This window comes from Poromitra crassiceps (assembly GCF_964638095.1).
Source record: "Poromitra crassiceps genome assembly, chromosome: 27".
Classification (NCBI taxonomy): domain Eukaryota; kingdom Metazoa; phylum Chordata; class Actinopteri; order Beryciformes; family Melamphaidae; genus Poromitra; species Poromitra crassiceps.
The window spans coordinates 3,291,693-3,309,707 of record NC_139650.1 but is presented as its reverse complement, the minus strand read 5'-3'; the positions used below and the strand labels follow the sequence as shown (position 1 = coordinate 3,309,707).

Here is an 18,015-nt window from a genome sequence, read left to right as displayed (position 1 = left end):
TAATTGCATGGGCAGGGACCTTGCAAGGCAGGCGGTGCATGGCGAGGACAGCAAGCACAATTACATTTTCGGTAGGAAATGTAGACATTCTAGTTCTAATTGTTACTCCTCTTGTCTCTCATTTTTATGTAAACTTGTAACTTTGTTTAGAAAAGTGCTATAAATAATGTTATTATCAATTATTATTATCATTATCATTATCATTATTATTTAAAATATAACTTTACATGATGGACCAGGGCCCCGGGCCAGTCCCCATGCATCCTTTTGACTTCTATTACTTTCAGGGATGCAAATTAATGGAGAGGTGAAAAAGGTGACAGATATGTCTTGTCTTTTGTCTTTATTTAAGATCCCCATTAGCTATTCTTCCTGGGGTCAGACAGATATGATCAACTCATTCTCATTCCCAACTCGTCAATTACCAACATTCAGCCAAGAGCTGTTGTCGTCACCTCCAGAAGAGAAAGGTATCTCCCTCTCGTCAGAGAGCGACGATGCGGTGTGTGAGTAAGGGGAGATAAGATCATTAGAGTGTATGTGTACCTGGGGCCCAGGCCAGTCCCCGTGCATGGCTTTGATCACTTTCAGGGATGCAAATTCATGGAGAGTGATAAAGATTACAGATACCAGGGCAGAAACAAATCACCTCAGAAGGAATTCACCTGAGTGCCTTATTGGGATCAAAAAGGTAACAAATTTGCATCCGTGTACTTTAAGGTCAAAAACAGGTTGTACCTCTTCTGTGAAGCCTATAAAGGCAGTGAGGTCACAGAGAGCAGCACATTGCTCCAGGATCGGCGTTTGGATTGAACAGCTTCTCCTCTCCGACACACACAGCATCCACCTTGGTCATGCACAGCGGGCAGATGAAGATAAGCAGGGAGGAGAAGAAGAAGGGGATTCAATGGATCTCTTTTAGGACAGAGGACAGTGCCAGATGGAAGAATGACTCTCCAGCTGTCAGTCCAGAGGGTCACAGAGAGAAGGACCCGCATCTCTTCCGCCGCTCCTCACAGTCGCACCCTATGGACAATGCCGGCTTCCTGTCTTTCATCACCTTTGCCTGGATGACCCCTCTGATGTGGGCCATGTTTAGGAACAAGATGGACTTCAGCTCTCTCAGCCTGTCTCCTCTGGATGGAGCCAGCATCAATGGAGAAAGGCTTCAGAAACTCTGGGAGGAGGAAGTGGCAAAGGTGGGCCTACAAAAGGCCTCTTTGCTTCGAGTGATACTTCGCTTCCAGAGATCCAGGCTGCTGCTGAGTATCTGTGTCGGGATCCCCTTAATGTTGTCTCAATTTTTGGGGCCGGCTATCGTGGTCCATGAGATCCTGAGCTACACTGAAGACCCTGATGCCTCCACAGTGACCCACGGTGTGGGTCTGTGTTTTGCTTTGTTCACCTCAGAGCTTAGCACAAACTTCTTCGTCTCTTTGATGTCGGTGTTGGACCTGCGCACCGCAGTTAGGCTCAAGAGTGCCTTCTCTACTCTGGGCTTCCAGAAAATCATCTCTCTCCGGGTGCACAGCGGACTGTCTATGGGAGAGATGATCAATGTTCTGACCAACGATGGCCACAGGGTGTTTGAGGCGGTGCTGCTCGGCAGCTTCATGCTGTGCATTCCTGTGTTGCTGATCCTTTGTTCAGTCTATGCCTGCTACATTCTGGGCTACACTGCTCTGTCTGGAGTCTTCACCTGCCTCATCTTCATCCCCATTCAGTTTGCCTTGGCCAAGCTTATTAACATGTTCAGGGGGAAAGCCATGGGGATAACGGACAGTCGTGTACGCACCATGAACGAGATTCTCACCTGCATCAAACTGATCAAGATGTACGCCTGGGAGGAATCCTTTGAAAAGAAGATTGCAGACATCAGGAAGAAAGAGAAGAAGGTGTTGGAGAAGGCCGGCTACATCCAGAATGTCAATACCACAATCGCCGGCACCATCCCCACCATCGCCATTATCTTCACCTTCGTGGGCCACACCATGCTGCGCTTACCGCTCAACAGCTCTGATGCCTTCACTACCATCGCCATCTTCAACTCCATGAGGTTCTCCCTGGCTTTACTGCCTCTCGGTATCAAGGCCCTGGCTGAAGCTGCTGTGTCAGTGGATCGACTGAAGAAAATAATGCTGGTCCAGAATCCAGAGCCCTACCTGATCCAGAAAAACAACAGCGAGTCAGCCATAGGGATGGATAACGCCACTCTGTCTTGGACCACAATAGCTGAGCAGCCAGCGCCTCCCTCCAACATGGCTAATGGGCTGAGGGGGGACAAGGTGGTGAAGGCGGACGCTTTGCCAACCCTGAGAAACATCTCCTTCACCCTGCCTAAGGGCCACCTGCTGGGCGTCTGTGGGAATGTGGGCAGTGGGAAAACATCATTGATCTCCAGTATTTTAGAACAGATGCACCTTCAGCAGGGCACCATCACAGCCGATGGAATGTTTGCCTACGTTTCCCAGCAGGCTTGGATATTCCATGGAACCGTCCAAGACAACATCCTGATGGGAGAACCTTTTGACCAGACCAAGTATGACAGGGTTTTAAATGGTTGTTGCCTCAGACCCGACCTGGACATCCTCCCCTATGGTGATCAAACTGAGATAGGAGAGCGGGGGCTGAATCTGTCAGGGGGGCAGAAGCAGAGGATCAGCTTGGCAAGAGCGGTCTACTCTGACAAGGACATCTTCCTGCTGGACGACCCCTTGTCTGCTGTTGACGCCCACGTAGGGAAACACATGTTTGAGGAATGCATCAAGAAGGACCTCCAGGGGAAATCCATCCTACTGGTTACTCACCAGCTCCAGTACCTGGAGTTCTGTGACAATGTTCTGCTTCTGGAGGATGGTGAGGTCCAGGAAGCAGGAAGCCACTGTGAGCTGATGAAGGCCAACAGACGCTACGCCCAGCTCATCACCAGTTACCTGATGGAACAGTCCAAAACTCAGAAAGAGATGTCTCCACGAGAGCCTGCCCAGCTGAAGGAGGTAGACCTAAGAGACCACACAGAGAAAGGGGTAGTGAACCCAGGCTTTGACATGTTAGATGAAAAGGACGATGGAACGTCATCTGACAGCAAATCTGCTCCGGAGGCTGAGGAGCAGCTGGTCCATCTGGAGAGCGCCAGAGGAGGTGCAGTCACCTGGAGGACCTACAACGACTACTGCCAGGCAGCTGGAGGCTATCTGCTCACCTTCCTGACCATCATGGTCATCATCCTGCTGGTTGGAACCATGGCCTTCAGCAACTGGTGGCTCAGCTACTGGCTGGAGCAGGGCAACGGGACATCCAGCGTGGACCAGGGGAACATCTCGGAGAACCCACACCTGCACTTCTACCAAATGATGTATGGCCTGACGGTGGTTGCCATGGTGGCACTTGGCATCATCAAAGGCTACTCCTTCACTAAGGTCACTCTGCATGCCTCCTCCAAGCTCCACGGCACCATGTTCAAGAAGATCATAGCAAGTCCCATGAGTTTCTTTGACACCACACCGACAGGCCGCATCATCAACCGTTTCTCCAAAGATCAGGATGAGGTGGACTCCGTGCTTCCCCACTACATAGACACTTTCTTCCAGTCCTGTCTGCTCGCCACCTACAACATCATCACCATCTCAGCCATCTTCCCCCTCCTGCTAGTAGCTGTGGCTGTTATGGGAATATTGTTCTCTCTTATTCTCTTTGTGTTCCAGAGGAGCATCCGTCAGATGAAGAGGATGGAGAACATCAGTCGCTCTCCCTGCATCTCCCTCACCACCTGCACCCTCCAGGGCCTCAGCACCATCCATGCCTACAACAAGAGAGACAGCTACGTACAACTGTTCAAATCCCTGAATGACATCAACACCAATCACTACTTCCTGTTTCACGGTGGGACGCGTTGGCTGTCATTCTGTCTGGACTTCATGTCTGTAACGATGACCTTGTTGGTGGCGCTGTTTGTAGTGCTCAGCCCTAATGATGTCATCAGTCCAGCCACGAAAGGCCTGGCCCTGTCCTTCACCATACAGCTAACAGGCCTGCAGAACGTAGTGAAGCTGTCGACGGAGGTGGAGGCGAGGTTCAACTCAGTGGAGCGGCAGCAGGAATATATCACAGACTGTGTGTCCGAGGCCCCCAGGCAAATGGAGGGGGGGCAGATCGCAGAAGACTGGCCCCAGGGAGGAGCCATCACCTTCCTGGACTATAAGATGAGGTACAGGGAGAATACACCCATTGTCCTCAACGGGCTCAAGCTGAACATCAGAGCTGGGGAGAAGCTTGGCATCGTGGGAAGGACAGGTTCCGGGAAATCATCTCTGGGCGTGGCTCTGTTCAGGCTGGTGGAGCCGGCTGCTGGGACCATCCTGATAGACGGAGTGGACATCACAGCCATCGGCTTGCAGGACTTGCGCAGTAAATTGTCCATCATTCCCCAGGACCCCATGCTATTCATTGGCACTATCCGGTACAACCTGGACCCCTTTAACAACTACAGTGACGAGGACATTTGGGCGTCGCTGGAGAAGACCTACATGAAGCACTCAATCTCCAGGCTGGAAGGGAAGCTACAGGCGGAGGTGATGGAGAATGGAGAGAACTTCTCTGTGGGGGAGAGACAGTTGATTTGTATGGCTAGAGCACTGCTCCGCAACTCCAAGATCGTGGTCCTGGACGAGGCCACGGCATCCATCGACGCAGAGACAGACACTCTGATCCAGAACACCATCAGAGAGGCCTTCAGGGACTGCACCGTGCTCACCATCGCCCACCGCATCATCACCGTGCTGCACGCCGACCGCATCCTGGTCATGGACAACGGAGAGGCGGTTGAGTTTGACCATCCGGAGGTGCTGAAGCAAAGGCCGACCTCGCTGTTCGCCTCACTGCTGGCTGCTGCTCAGGCCGTTGGCTCCTGAACCACCAGGAACACCACAACAACACAAAACACTGCCATACCAAAGCAGCACCACATAACTGTAAGCACTGTAATATAATTGTATTAAGACACAGAGCCATACAATAGTATCAGCGTGTTCTCATTGTGATCTGGACTGGTGTACATCTAAAGGTATCCATTGTTACTGACTGATTGTAATGTAAATCATCAGCAGAGACGGGCTTCACGAAAGAAGAAAATTAGTATAGAAGCGATACAACCAACAGAAGCCATACATTCTCATGCCAAACTAATATCTGTAAATAGTGGTGCTTGTTGTTCAGTGTTAATCTTCGTATGTTGTCACAGAGATCGTTTAAACATGCATGTGAAATGTTCTAGACCTTTTCACATAAATGAACAATGCATATACTGTATATATATATATATATATAATGTGACAAGTGTTGTGACAAGTGTTGTCTTGCTGAAGGATCACTGGCACATCTTTTCTAGTTTTGTCCTACATTACACACCTTTTGGACTGCAATTTTTGAGTGCCTCTCAAAAGCCTACTCCAGAGACATTCAGCCCAACCACGACCTGGCCATCTTTGGATGCTCCGCGGAGACTTTTGAGCTTCCATACGATATACAGATGGCTCTGCACCTGGGAATGGTGGTGGCTAAGAAATGTATTCTCTTCACCTGGATGTCACCTGACCACTCCACCCTGTTTTAAACAATAGACCCTTCTCACGGGGGGCATTTTGTGTCGAGAAGCCAGGGTAAACACAGGTGCAAGCAAAACACTAATGAGGGTTTCCAACTTCCATGATTGGAATTTGGAAACCCTCATTAGTGTTTTGCTTGCACCTGTGTTTACCCTGGCTTCTCGACACAAAATGGCCCCCGTGAGAAGGGTCTATTGCTGAATGAGATGTTGTACATTACACAAATGGAAAAGCTATGTCTGCACAAACCCAACACAGAGTAGATTTCAGAAAATCTGGGGAGCTTTCTTAGCACAGTGTCATATTACTTAGCATCCATAGGCACTTTGTCCTGCTTAACTACATGTGTGGGTGTGGTGTTTGATTCATCTATGACTTTCAAGATGTTACCACTGCGACAACCTTCTTGAAAGACTTTTATCCTGTAAACTGTCTGGCAGTTTTGTTTTTCTTTTTATTCCCCTTGGCCCTTGAGGTCATGTTTTTTACACACACAAAACATTTATTGTATGTCCTTTCATTATGTTTACCATTGTAAAATTGTAATCTGTAAATAAAGTAGTAAAAAAAGATACACATTTGGCTCTTGACTTTATGGTGAAGATGTTTGATTTAAAAACAAATTATGCCATAACTTCCTTTGTCCATGTTAAAGAGGTTTGTTTATTGTTTGTTATTTTTGTTAATATGGTATATATGCCCCCCCCCCCCCCCCTCACATCCAGCTGCTGAGGGCCAAATGGACTGTCTGCTCTTACTGGTCAACAAGGAGGAAACTACAGACATCATCGACAGTATAGATGACCAGGGACAGTGAGTCATGTCAACTCTTACGCTCTTGTTTGTTGTTATATCTAAGCCCCCTTGACCAATTAGGCTGACTGCCATTTTCAGCTTTTATGCTATTGCTAATTTCTAAGACAATAAATGGTTATCTCTATGCAAACCAGTGTTCTGATTTGTGCTTTTTGGTTTTAAATTGGAAACAGGCCGAGTTTTGTCAAGTTTCAGAGTTCAACTTTGAACTAGAGAGAAACTGTGAACCTTCACACCCTCTCAAATGCATAATTGATTATAAATGCTTATTATAGTTAATAATTAGCTAATAATTGGACAGTAACACAGTAGGAAAGTAGAAAAGTGCACTCAGTAGAGTGCAGATCTGCGCCAGGCTCCGCTACTGTACGTGTATCTACACAAAATTCAGGAATTTGTCTTTGCTCGAAGGACTGCACAATTTATTTTTATCACAAAATCGTGTACAGCTACATTCACAGTTTATACTGCTCACCCAACTCTGCGCCGATCACATGGCAACCACACCACCTCACTCTCGCTGGCCCACTCACTCGGCTAGCCCACCCTTAGCCAATTCAGCTGTACTGTCAACCTCTGGAGCACCGGTGCTTCGTCTCTTAGAACAGACGAGTTGGCTTCCGCAATTTTCAAATGCTTCCGCCATACCGTCTGTACTTCGTGGGGGAGAATCATGCACCAACCGGAATGGGAAGCAGAAAGGCGGGTTTTCCGCTCATTAGTCCAATCAGAATTTTTTTAAGGCGGGTCTTCCGCTCATTAGTCCAATCAGACTTTTTTTCCGTGGACACACGTGTCGTGATTGGTCGGATTTTGTCGAACTCCCTTCCAGTCTGAAGGTTTTTTTCCCCAACTTCCTTGTGCATGTGCTGGGGGTGTAATGTACAGACTGTATAGCTGCATTCCCCGGATGTAGATGAGACAGTCTGTTTTAAGAGACTAACCGGTGCTAGGAGCAAAAAAGTTAACGTACAGCCCTGCAGCTAAAAACACGACTGGTGCCCCAAATTGTCAAGTAGATGGATTGGAGACAAAGGAATAGTGCATTTTTATTGATATTCTTTACTCTAGCTGTTAAACCAATGAGCTCTGCTGCTTGCACCAACATACAGGGATCCTCCCACCAGTGCAGTCAGGAAGCAACATCTTAATCCTTCAGTGGCTGTTTTATTTTGCTGCCAGCTATTTGATTGTTTGTCGTTTTTTTAATGAACAGATTTTGCTCAAATCTACCAAGTGATGTCAAAGCTGCCGGATCATTCTGCCCAGCCAAGGCTATTTTTACCACTCGAACATAATCAAACAAGCTGTATGTACTGTATGTATATATATATATATATATACATATATCGGCTAGATAGTAGCCTATGATGGCAACAGTGTTTCTGCAGGACAACAAGGCGTTGTTATTTGTGTGTGCAGGACGGCTCTGATGTTGGCAGCTCTGGGCAGTCACACCGACTGTGTCCACATCCTGTTGGAGAAAGGAGCTGAGGCTGACGCTGCAGACAAGAAGGGCCGCACTGCCTTACACAGAGCTGTGAGTGTGCTGGTGCACATCCATGTCCCATCACTTTGAATTAGATTAAAATTCGCCTTTTTCCACCTCAGCCATTTTGTGTCTAAAAGCAGGAAGTAACACAGGTGCAACCCAGAGATGGGGACTTGGGACTTGGGACTTGGACTTGAGTCTCACTTAAGTCTCACCCACAGTGACTTGGAGACAAGACTTGAGACTTGTCCTCAGAGACTTGAGACTTGACTTGGACTTGAGGTTTGGGACTTGTGAACAATCTTATTATTATTATTATTTTTTTTGGGTGAATTAACATTAAGGAAATCTCTACTGATGTCATCCAATCAATGCTGATACTGTATGGCATGCTAATAGATAAAGGAGTGAGGATAATTAGTACATGCTTTTAATTCCTTAGGTTTAGCTATGCAGTGTTCTAAGAAGACCGGATGCATGCAGCAGATGATAGAATGCTCATCCATAAGAGACTTGAGACTTGACTTGGACTTGTGACCAAAGACTTGAGACTTGACTTGGACTTGCCCCTCAAAGACTTGAGACTTGACTTGGACTTGTAAAAAATGACTTGTGAGCAAGTCTGGTGCAACCAAAACATTACCGAAGGTCCCGGGCACTGGAACACCTAAATGGATTGGAGGTTGGAAACCCTCATTAATGTTTTGCTTGCATCCTGTGTTACTTCCTGCCTTTTAGGCACACAATGGCTGCTGGTGAAAAAGGTCAATAACTCTGTAAAGATGGAATTATGTCCCCTTTTATAGTGTCTTGGATGTTCCAAATAATGTCCCTGCTCTATATTCCCTCTGCAGGCTGTGATGGGTAGTGAGGACTGTGTGTGTGCCCTGTTGGAGCATGGGGCCTCTGCTTTGTGCAGGGATGCTCAGGGAAGGACCCCGCTGCACCTCGCAGCGTCCTGCGGCCACACAGAGCTCCTCCGCAGTTTGGTCAAGGCCGCTTTGCAAGCCGACTCCCTGGACTCCATGCTGGACTACAGAGGCTACACGCCCACTCACTGGGCTGCCTACCACGGTGAGACATTTGTGGCTACTATACATAGTATAGTAGCCACAAAAGCCACAAAGGCACTTTCTACTGAGAAAGTGCCTTTAAAAAAATGGGGTCACAGACTAGCAGGTGGAACAAGCCAGCAGGAACAAAACAAGTGGAATTGATCATTTAGAGGGAGAGTTGAGGTGGATTGTAAGCTGCTGTACTACTAAACAAAGGAGTCTTGGCACAGTACTCAAAAACCAAGACACTTAACATTTCCATTCCACTGCGTGTGACTCTCTGTTGTTGGTTGTCTCATCAAATTGCTGGCATGGTTATACAATTTCCCATTTGGTTATGGCAAGGATATTGCCATCGCCTGCTTTGTTGTTTGGTTGTGTGTATTAATCATTTGTCAATTTGTTGCTTTTGTCTCGCAGGGCATGACAACTGTTTACGCATTTTACTTGAAAACAAACTCTTCAGTATCCAGGAAGGGAATCCCTTCACTCCATTGCACTGCGCCCTGTGAGTACCTAGATCAACTTGCTAATCACACTGGTCTTAATGTCTATATAACATGAGTTTATTTAAGGATATTTATTTATTTATTTATTATTTATTATTTATTTATTTTGATTAACTTTCTCTTAATCTCGTGTGCAGAATGAATGGCTATGCTGGTGCTGCTGAACTTCTGGTAAAGACTGCTGGCACCCAAATGGTTAATATTAAAGATGCCAAAGAAAGGTGGGTGCTGCTCTGAGTTGAGCTCTACTAATCATGCCACAATTGGAAAGCGCCTCTAGCTCTCCATTGGAAGTAGATGTTGGGAATGTCAAATTATTTGGCATTTTAATTCAGCCAGTCTGCCAACAGTGATGATGCACTGGTAATAAATCAGAGGTATTCATAAATAATGTGACGCTTTGTCTGTTGAACTTAGGGTGTTTGATCTAGGGGGGCAGTAATTCCCAACGTGTGGGCCGTGGAGGTACTGCAGGTGGATGACGAGTGGGCTGCCAAACACTACGTTTTTGCCGGCAATCAAATGGCAGTAGCTGGCTCGTTTTGAAAGCGAGAGTGGAGATACTGGTATCATATGGAACTAGAAGACGTCGTAAGGCATCCATTGGCATTGCTAGCTTGTCGGGAAGGGGCTAAATAACATAGATATATATAAAGGCTAGATAGCTTACCCGCGCTGCCGGCCAATGGAGAGCGACGTCGTCGCATGGCGGCCATCTTGCTACAGGGAGCTACTAGGAGTTATGAGCATCTGTTGTTGGGTTAGTATGGCAACATCATATGATCATAACTCCTAGGGAAATGGATGAAACGGCATGAAACTTTGTGCCTGAATCCCTCTCATGGCATAGATGCTTCGGTTTAATTTTGGTGTAATTTGGAGCCCATCAAAAAAATAGTGTTTTTAGTGTTTTTTTTTTTTTTTTTGTCTATCTCGGGAACGGAATATGCTTGTAATAAACCAAACCGTTTGTAAATCCGTCAAGATTTCAGCGAGTTATGAGTATTTTTGTCTGTGCAGGTCACCAGCTACCATAGAACGTACCAGAAAGGCACTGTAGCAAGATGGCGGCCGTTCAACGACGCTGCTGACTCCGCCTTAAGCCATCTAGCCTTTATATATATCTATGCTAAATAACACTCAAAATGTAGGCTAAATTTTGGCGAGGGAAAAACTATTCCAAAGGGGTCCCTTGACCTCTCATCTCAAGATAGCAGAGTGAAAATGTGTTCAATGGGAACCCACAAGTCTCCCCTTTACAGATAAGGTAGCACTTTTTCACAGCCTACAATACATCGCAATAATAGCTTGTGGATTGATTTTATTTTCTGTTGTTGCTCATCACAGTTTGTCTCAACAAATGTGTTATGCACACAAATACTTGATAGACTTGATTACTGATGAGTAAGGGGGAATCAAATGAAATGAAAGGAAGAATGGGAAATACATCATCTTAGTCTTGTGTGTTGATCAGAGTTGTGATTAAAGGGTTGGGTGGTCCCCGGAAGATTTTCAGATTTCAAAGTGGGCCGCGGCATTCTTCAGTTTGGGAACCCCTGCTCTGGGAAATCCAACAAAATAGATATTTTTGAAAATGGCAAAATAGGTACAGTACATACATAACACAGACATGGACATTAGAATCATATTTCTTTCCAACTTCAAATTCATTGATAACTGCAATCTACAGTTTCTTGTATTAATTAATACACAGGACAAGATGTTACTATCCCTTATGCCAAAATCCGAGGAAAAACACATTTAGAAGCCCAATCCAGAATAAAACAAGCTAACAGGCTAACAAACTAATAAACAAGACACAAATCACCAGTTACCTACCCTAGCCAACAGCAGTATGAAGCATGTCATTGGGGTTTTCAAGTGGGCACCTTCCTTCACCGACGTTAAGTTAGGCCCACGACACCTCAAGAAGGCTTAACGGTGTAATCCAGCGTCCTGGAAACACCCCCCTCCATGCTACCACCGCATAACTGCATATTACCTCACTATCTAAGCCTAGCTATCCAGGTCGGTTCGGTATGACATTCCTGACTACACCACCACTGTCAATGATTCAGCCCTGTTGATGCGGACCGTCAATCATGACCAACAACAAACAATCCCTAACTACACCACCACTGTCAATGATTCAGCCCTGTTGATGCGGACCGTTAATCATGACAACAAAAAAACAATAGTAACTAACTTGTGATATTTTTTGTTGTCTTTAGCAGTATAAGAAACTTCACAAAAGTTATAAGCCTGCTTATTGTTGCAAAAAGAGTAAGTGCAGGATTGGATTGGTGTTTCCGTCATTCCCATCATCAGTATAGATCGAGATGTGGACTTACATCTGGTTGTCCACAACACCAGTAAAATGTTTCATCCACTTCCTCTACTGCATCATAAATGAGTGCTGTTTTTCCAGGTTCAGTGTGACAGTCTACCTGATTATAATTTGTCCCTGTCACATTAGGCTAGCATTAGGTAGGGCAGGATAAACTCACCAGTACCAGTCCACCATCTGTTAACTTTCAACTATAGACACATTTTAGTGCAAAAATTGGGATTTGATTATGGTTAAGGGCCTTTTTATCAGTCCAGCCTCGGTGGGTTGAATAATGGGGTTTCCAATGACTTGCAAAAATATCTACATTTCAGTGTGTTTTAATTTTCAGAGATGGCTAATCTGTCTGCTTATGTTTGGTGGCCGCCCTGTGCCTGTAGGACCCCGCTTCATGCGGCTGCTTATTGTGAAAACATTGCTGGGCTCCAGCTGGTCCTGGCCCAGGGCGCAGAGGTCAATGCTGTGGACCACTCGGGATGCTCCCCTCTTATGGTTGCTGCTGACCGTGGACAGACCATGGCTGTTGGTATGTGATTTAAAATAAAGACATAATCCGCATCCCCTCCCACATCCATCAACTTTCTCTATTTGTACTGGAAACTGATCACGCTTCTGTCATGTTTAAAAAACAACAAGGGACTGTTTCCCCTTAAAACTATTTATTACCCAGCACTTCTCAAACATACATGGGGATTAAAGGGACAAAGGAATAATTGTTACATCTATTATGTCTATTAAGTTCTTTATACTGTTGCACTCATTGGGAGTCACTCCAGATGAGAGTTATGCGGAAAACATGCTACAGCGTAGGGCTGCTTGAATATGGCAAAAATCATAATCACGATTATTTTTGACTGATATCGCGATCACGATTATTTAACGCGATTACTCGTTTTTTGTCAAAATTACTTTGTCAACATCATGCATTTATTGAACTTGAAAAAACTTGTCTTTTCTTTTGAATACAATACTGGATTTCTTTGAACTGTATATATAAGTGAACTGAAAAACAAAGAAATACCGGTACATGAAAATGAAGGTAATTTTTTTTTATAAGTAAATAGGCTAACTAAATAATATATACAAAATAATTTTTACCTTGATTATCTTGTTTTCATAATTGTGGGAAGCATTTTAATTGCACAGCCCTACTAGAGCAAAGCCCAAAGCCCTCGTTGAATGCGCCCAGGGCTTCGCCGCGGGTGGTGAAAGGTGAAAATGTGACTCGACGCAGCTGATGTGACCAGCGCAACTAAGTACAGTATAATCTAATGTAGATGGGGAGATAACAGGAGAGAGTGAAAGCTATTGTCAAGTATATGCACGGACTACATTCTCTCCTTGGGCTAACTTCTAGTCATTGAAATCATAGTGAAATCACACACTTGGACTCATTTTGCTGGGGGACTCCCTTGCGACCCCTTCGCCGAGCTGACGTTGGAGTATATTAGGTCTAGCTGCCGTCGGCAAGGCTCCAGGTCGAGGCTGAAGTTGGAGCGTGTTCCCAGCTTAAAGGAACACTCCGCCCATTTTCAACCAGCTTTGTATCATTAGAACATCAGTAGTATATCAGAAAACTGTAAACTGTTTTGAAGTCTGTCATTTAATTTGACAGTTATTGAGTGTTAAAGTGTGGACCAGTGACATCACTGGTCCACACTAACTCAAATTAATAACTCATTAACTCAAATCAACTCTCAATAACTGTCAAACTAGATGAAGGACAGAATGTTTGACAGTTATTGAGAGTTGATTTGAGTTAATGAGTTATTAATTTGAGTTAGTGTGGACCAGTGATGTCACTGGTCCACACTTTAACACTCAATAACTGTCAAATTAAATGACAGACTTCAAAACAGTTTACAGTTTTCTGATATACTACTGATGTTCTAATGATACAAAGCTGGTTGAAAATGGGGGTAGTGTTCCTTTAAGAGCATCAACTAAATGTCTCAAATATGAAAGCACCTGTGACTGAGAAATGTCGTCTTCTTCTCTCCATTTCAGAGCTCCTACTGCACCAGGCTAAGCCAGACCTGACCCTGCTGGATGTCAACGATAACACCGCCCTTCACTTAGCCTGCAGCAAGGTCACACACTCACAGACAATGCCACAGACTTGCAACCATTCTTTTAAATCCACACCTTCACCAGAACTACTCAGTACCAAGCTCTCACCCAAAAGTCAACATGTATCTTTCTCTCTCTCTCTCTCTCTCTCTCTCTCTCTCTCCCTCTCTCTCTCTTTCTCCCTCTCTCTCTCCCCCTCTCTCTCTCTCTCTCTCTCATGAAAATGTAATAAAATATCCCTCTAAATTGGACTATGGGGTTTAGCTATATTAATATCTGTGATGCTTTATAATTATTGTTGTGTCTGACCTGTGTTTTTCTTTTCTTTTTTCTTTTTTTTATACACAAATGCACTTTTTACGCAAGATTTCTGGAGAGTTCCTGGAAACTGAGAATAAAATAATCGAATCAAAAAATGTGTTAATGCTAATAATTGATGATGCAATAATAATGTTGCCTAACAATATAATAACTCAACAAGGAGATGAATGTAGTAAGCCGAGTTACATTCATTATTATTGCATCATCAAAAGTAAACATTTTACACCTTCATAAAGTAATAGTTGTGGGTTAATGTAATAGTGTGTTATAAAACGCTATACAGAAATGTATTACATCACCAGATTTTTGACTCATTTATAGAGACATTTTATTACATTTATTACATTATTCAGCAGTTAAAATGTGTTTTACTCTGCAGGGTCATGAGATGTGCGCCCTGTTGATCCTAGGAGAGATCAACGACACTTCCCTCATAAATGCAACAAACGGCGCACTCCAAATGTGAGTTTTGTATTTGAAGGTTGCCTGGAAGCACTGACCACTAAACTTGCTTTCTATTCATGAGAAAATACCACTGCAATTCACTATTCAGAGATATGTATTCATGAGCCACACCGCTACTTTTGCTCAAACATATTTGCAGTTTGAGCAAAGAGGCAGTTTGGAATTTAAAGGTCCCATTTGGTGTAAAACAATATTTCCTCGCCTCTTTGATGATAAAGGACTTGGGCGTGCTGCTATATAAACATCATGGAAGTCTCAAAGCACATGGTCCCCAGATAAATCCACAGCAGCCATGTAAGGGAAAAGTACCTCCAAATGAGCCGTTTTGACTTGTGTGACTTTGTGACATCACAAAGTCACACTCACTTTAATTTGTCAGCTTACAGCGCAGCTCCAGCCAACTAGATGCAGAAGAGCCAACCTTGTTGTCTGTAGCATAGCTGTGTACTGTGTAGTATGTTTACATACTAAGTATGGAAAAAATGTCCAGAAAACAATCACCTGCAACAAAGATGGATGTATCCTAACGGATCATCTTATGATCAGAGGTCCCGCCCCCTCAAAACACTGCATAGTTAATGAGGGGAGAGAGAGAACAGATAGAAAAGTGAAAGTCCCCTGGATTTGAACCCCCTCCCCCCCCCACCTATCTTGACTAAAGGCAAAAATGCCCCAGAAAAATTTATATAAAAAAGAAAGAAAGAGTTCTTCATGTTCACAGCATTGTGCATTCTTACATTTGGTGGCACTCCCTTTAAACTATTCTCTCTCTGATCAGACTTGTTTCTCTCTCCCTGTACTCCTCGTCCTCGTGCAGGCCGCTTCATATCGCAGCGAGGAATGGCCTGGCAACTGTAGTGCAGGTGTTACTCAGCAGAGGAGCAGCAGTGATGGCTGTAGATGAGGAGGGTAAGTGTTACTCAGCAGAGGAGCAGCAGTGATGGCTGTAGATGAGGAGGGTAAGCACTTATGTTAAATAAACAGCGTTGGGAGTAAAGGTCCTTACACATCGGGAGCGTTTTTTTTTTCCGTGCGATTAATTCGCACGTCAATAATATTTTCCGAACCTATATCAGTTAATGCAACCGTGCATACCAACGGCGAAGTTTCGCTGAGCGTTATTGCGGTGTTTATTTTATCGAACCACGGTCGATTTTTCTGAAATTTGCTTCCGACGTGTACACATCTGTGGCTGTGATTGACAGGTGGGTCAAACTCGCATCACAATTTCGTGCCGTATATTCGCATCGCTCTTGATGTGTAAGGACCTTAAAAGTGGGTATTCTGTAGTGGAAATACATTTTAAAAGTAACCCTCCCCAACACTGTAAACAAGTAAACATAAAAGTCTTATTTCTGTGCAAGGGTGTAAAGTTATCTCATGTGTCTGCCAAACATACAGTAAGTCACTGATGGCTACAGCATGTGAAATGGCTGGAGGATTAATTTGCCTGTTTGCTGGCTCCCTCTGCAGGCCATACGCCGGCGTTGGCCTGCGCCCCAAACAAGGATGTGGCAGACTGTCTGGCCCTCATCCTCTCTACCATGAAGCCTTTCCCTCCCAAAGAGGCCAGCGCCGTCGCAGCATCCCACTTCAACCCTAACCTGAAACACTGTGGCATTTCTGTCACCTGTGGGTCCATGGCCAATGGCAAGCTGTGCCACGCTTACGTTAAGGAGCGCCAAAGCACAATCAGCCTGCAGGGGGTGTCTGACTGAGCGACACCCATCCCAGGTCCCTTCTTCTGTTCCCTTTTGTCTCAACTGGTTCGAGTCCAGCTAGGAGGTGTGTGTGTGTGTGTGGGTGCGCGTGCACGCACCTGTGCGTCCATGCATGTGTGTGTGCGCAAGTGCATTTCTGCATATTGATACTTTTTCTCGTTAAATGTTCGAAAAATCTTAACTGGTGCTGTAAAACTTTATGCAACTAATAAGACTCTATTTTATCCTAATAATACTCTATTTTATCCTATTTTCTAATCCTGCCCAAGGTGCAGTAGAGACGGTGAAACTGAAATAATCGAGTTCTTCTAATAATATCATCATGACCTTGAGGAGTTACATGTCAGTGTTGTTTAAATAACAGATTTATAAGCGTGTGTGTGTGTGTGTGTGTGTGTGTGTGTGTGTGTGTGTGTGTGTGCGTGCGTGCGTGTGTGTGTGTGTATAGTTATATAGGTATAGTTTATTGAGACTAGTATAAGCCTAGTATAATTCTTGAAATAAAGTTAACTCTTTACTTGTACAAAGAAATTGTAATTGAAAATCCAAAATGACTGAGTGAGAATTGACCTCAGGTGATAGTAAACATGGCTTCATGTGTACTGTAGGTGTAAAACATAACTGAAGTCAAATATAACTGAAGTACTCAAGTGAGGAAGAGAGGAAAATTGGCAAATTAAAGAACTCTGCAGAAATATCATCATTTATATAAAATTTAGCAAGTGTCTGTCTTTCTGTCTGCGATTTTGGTCCCACATTGTGAGGTTTGTGATGATTTTGGTCAGTAATGATATCACTGATGATGTCACAATGTCTATGACATCATCAGTGATGTCACTCGATGATGTCATCAGTGATGGGCACTCGAGCAATTGTGATGTCACTGATGATGTCACTGTCTATGACATCATCAGTCAATATGCAAACTAATTTTCTCTCACTACTGATCACTCACTGATGTCATCAGTGGTGCAAAGATGAGCAATTGTGCGCTGAGTGATGTCACTCAAGCACTCCACGATGTGATCAGTGATGGTCACTCGAGCAAATGTGATGTCATCAGTGAGTGATGTCATCAGTGATGCGAAGTTGAGCAATTGTGTGCTGCACATGCCAATAGGGCAGGCGAGGCCACGCAGCAGCCGAGCTGCGGGCGAGGTTGTGCATGCCGAGCTAGCAAAACGAGCGCGCAAGTTTTCTAGTATATAATGATAAGAGCACATCTGACGATCAGAGAACAAAGGGATGTAGTTGTTTGTAGTCTTTTTCAAGTGCCTTGTGTGTCCTTGGTAAGTGTGGCGTTTGACCTTGTGTTGTCACTATAATGTTATCAATACACCACCACAAGTTGAATTTTAGTTGTCAGTCACTGTTTTCAATACACGATTTTTTTTTAACTTGATTTTCTGCACGAGTTCTTTTATTTCCTGCTCCATCCGTGGAGTATCAGACTGTCACTGAAGGAGAACGGCAAGTGTCCGGTATTTCAAGACAGTAAGCAAATCTCTGCCTATGGAATATATATATATATATATATATACACAAATACTTTGAGACTGAAAATCAAAGCAGCTCTTGTGGAACTATTCTGTAGGCAAACAGGGGCAATAAGAAAC

The 18,015-nt window shown here is 44.5% G+C and overlaps 1 protein-coding gene and 1 pseudogene across 2 annotated transcripts in view; both read left to right on the top strand.

The window, feature by feature from the left end:
* Positions 1–17,263, top strand: part of ankrd52b (ankyrin repeat domain 52b) — a 40,501-nt gene extending 23,238 nt beyond the window's left edge. The window contains exons 19-28 of the mRNA XM_083662018.1: positions 6,329–6,416; positions 7,842–7,959; positions 8,766–8,985; positions 9,387–9,474; positions 9,613–9,696; positions 12,203–12,348; positions 13,830–13,912; positions 14,593–14,675; positions 15,496–15,587; positions 16,152–17,263. Of these exons, the coding sequence (XP_083518144.1) occupies positions 6,329–6,416; positions 7,842–7,959; positions 8,766–8,985; positions 9,387–9,474; positions 9,613–9,696; positions 12,203–12,348; positions 13,830–13,912; positions 14,593–14,675; positions 15,496–15,587; positions 16,152–16,396 (1,247 nt within the window). The 3' untranslated portion in view covers positions 16,397–17,263. The remainder of the gene's footprint in view (positions 1–6,328; positions 6,417–7,841; positions 7,960–8,765; positions 8,986–9,386; positions 9,475–9,612; positions 9,697–12,202; positions 12,349–13,829; positions 13,913–14,592; positions 14,676–15,495; positions 15,588–16,151) is intronic.
* Positions 855–4,910, top strand: LOC310799325 (ATP-binding cassette sub-family C member 12 pseudogene; annotated as a pseudogene). Its single transcript has one exon. The product of its transcript is annotated as an ATP-binding cassette sub-family C member 12 pseudogene (transcript).
* Positions 17,264–18,015: the final 752 nt, after the last annotated feature.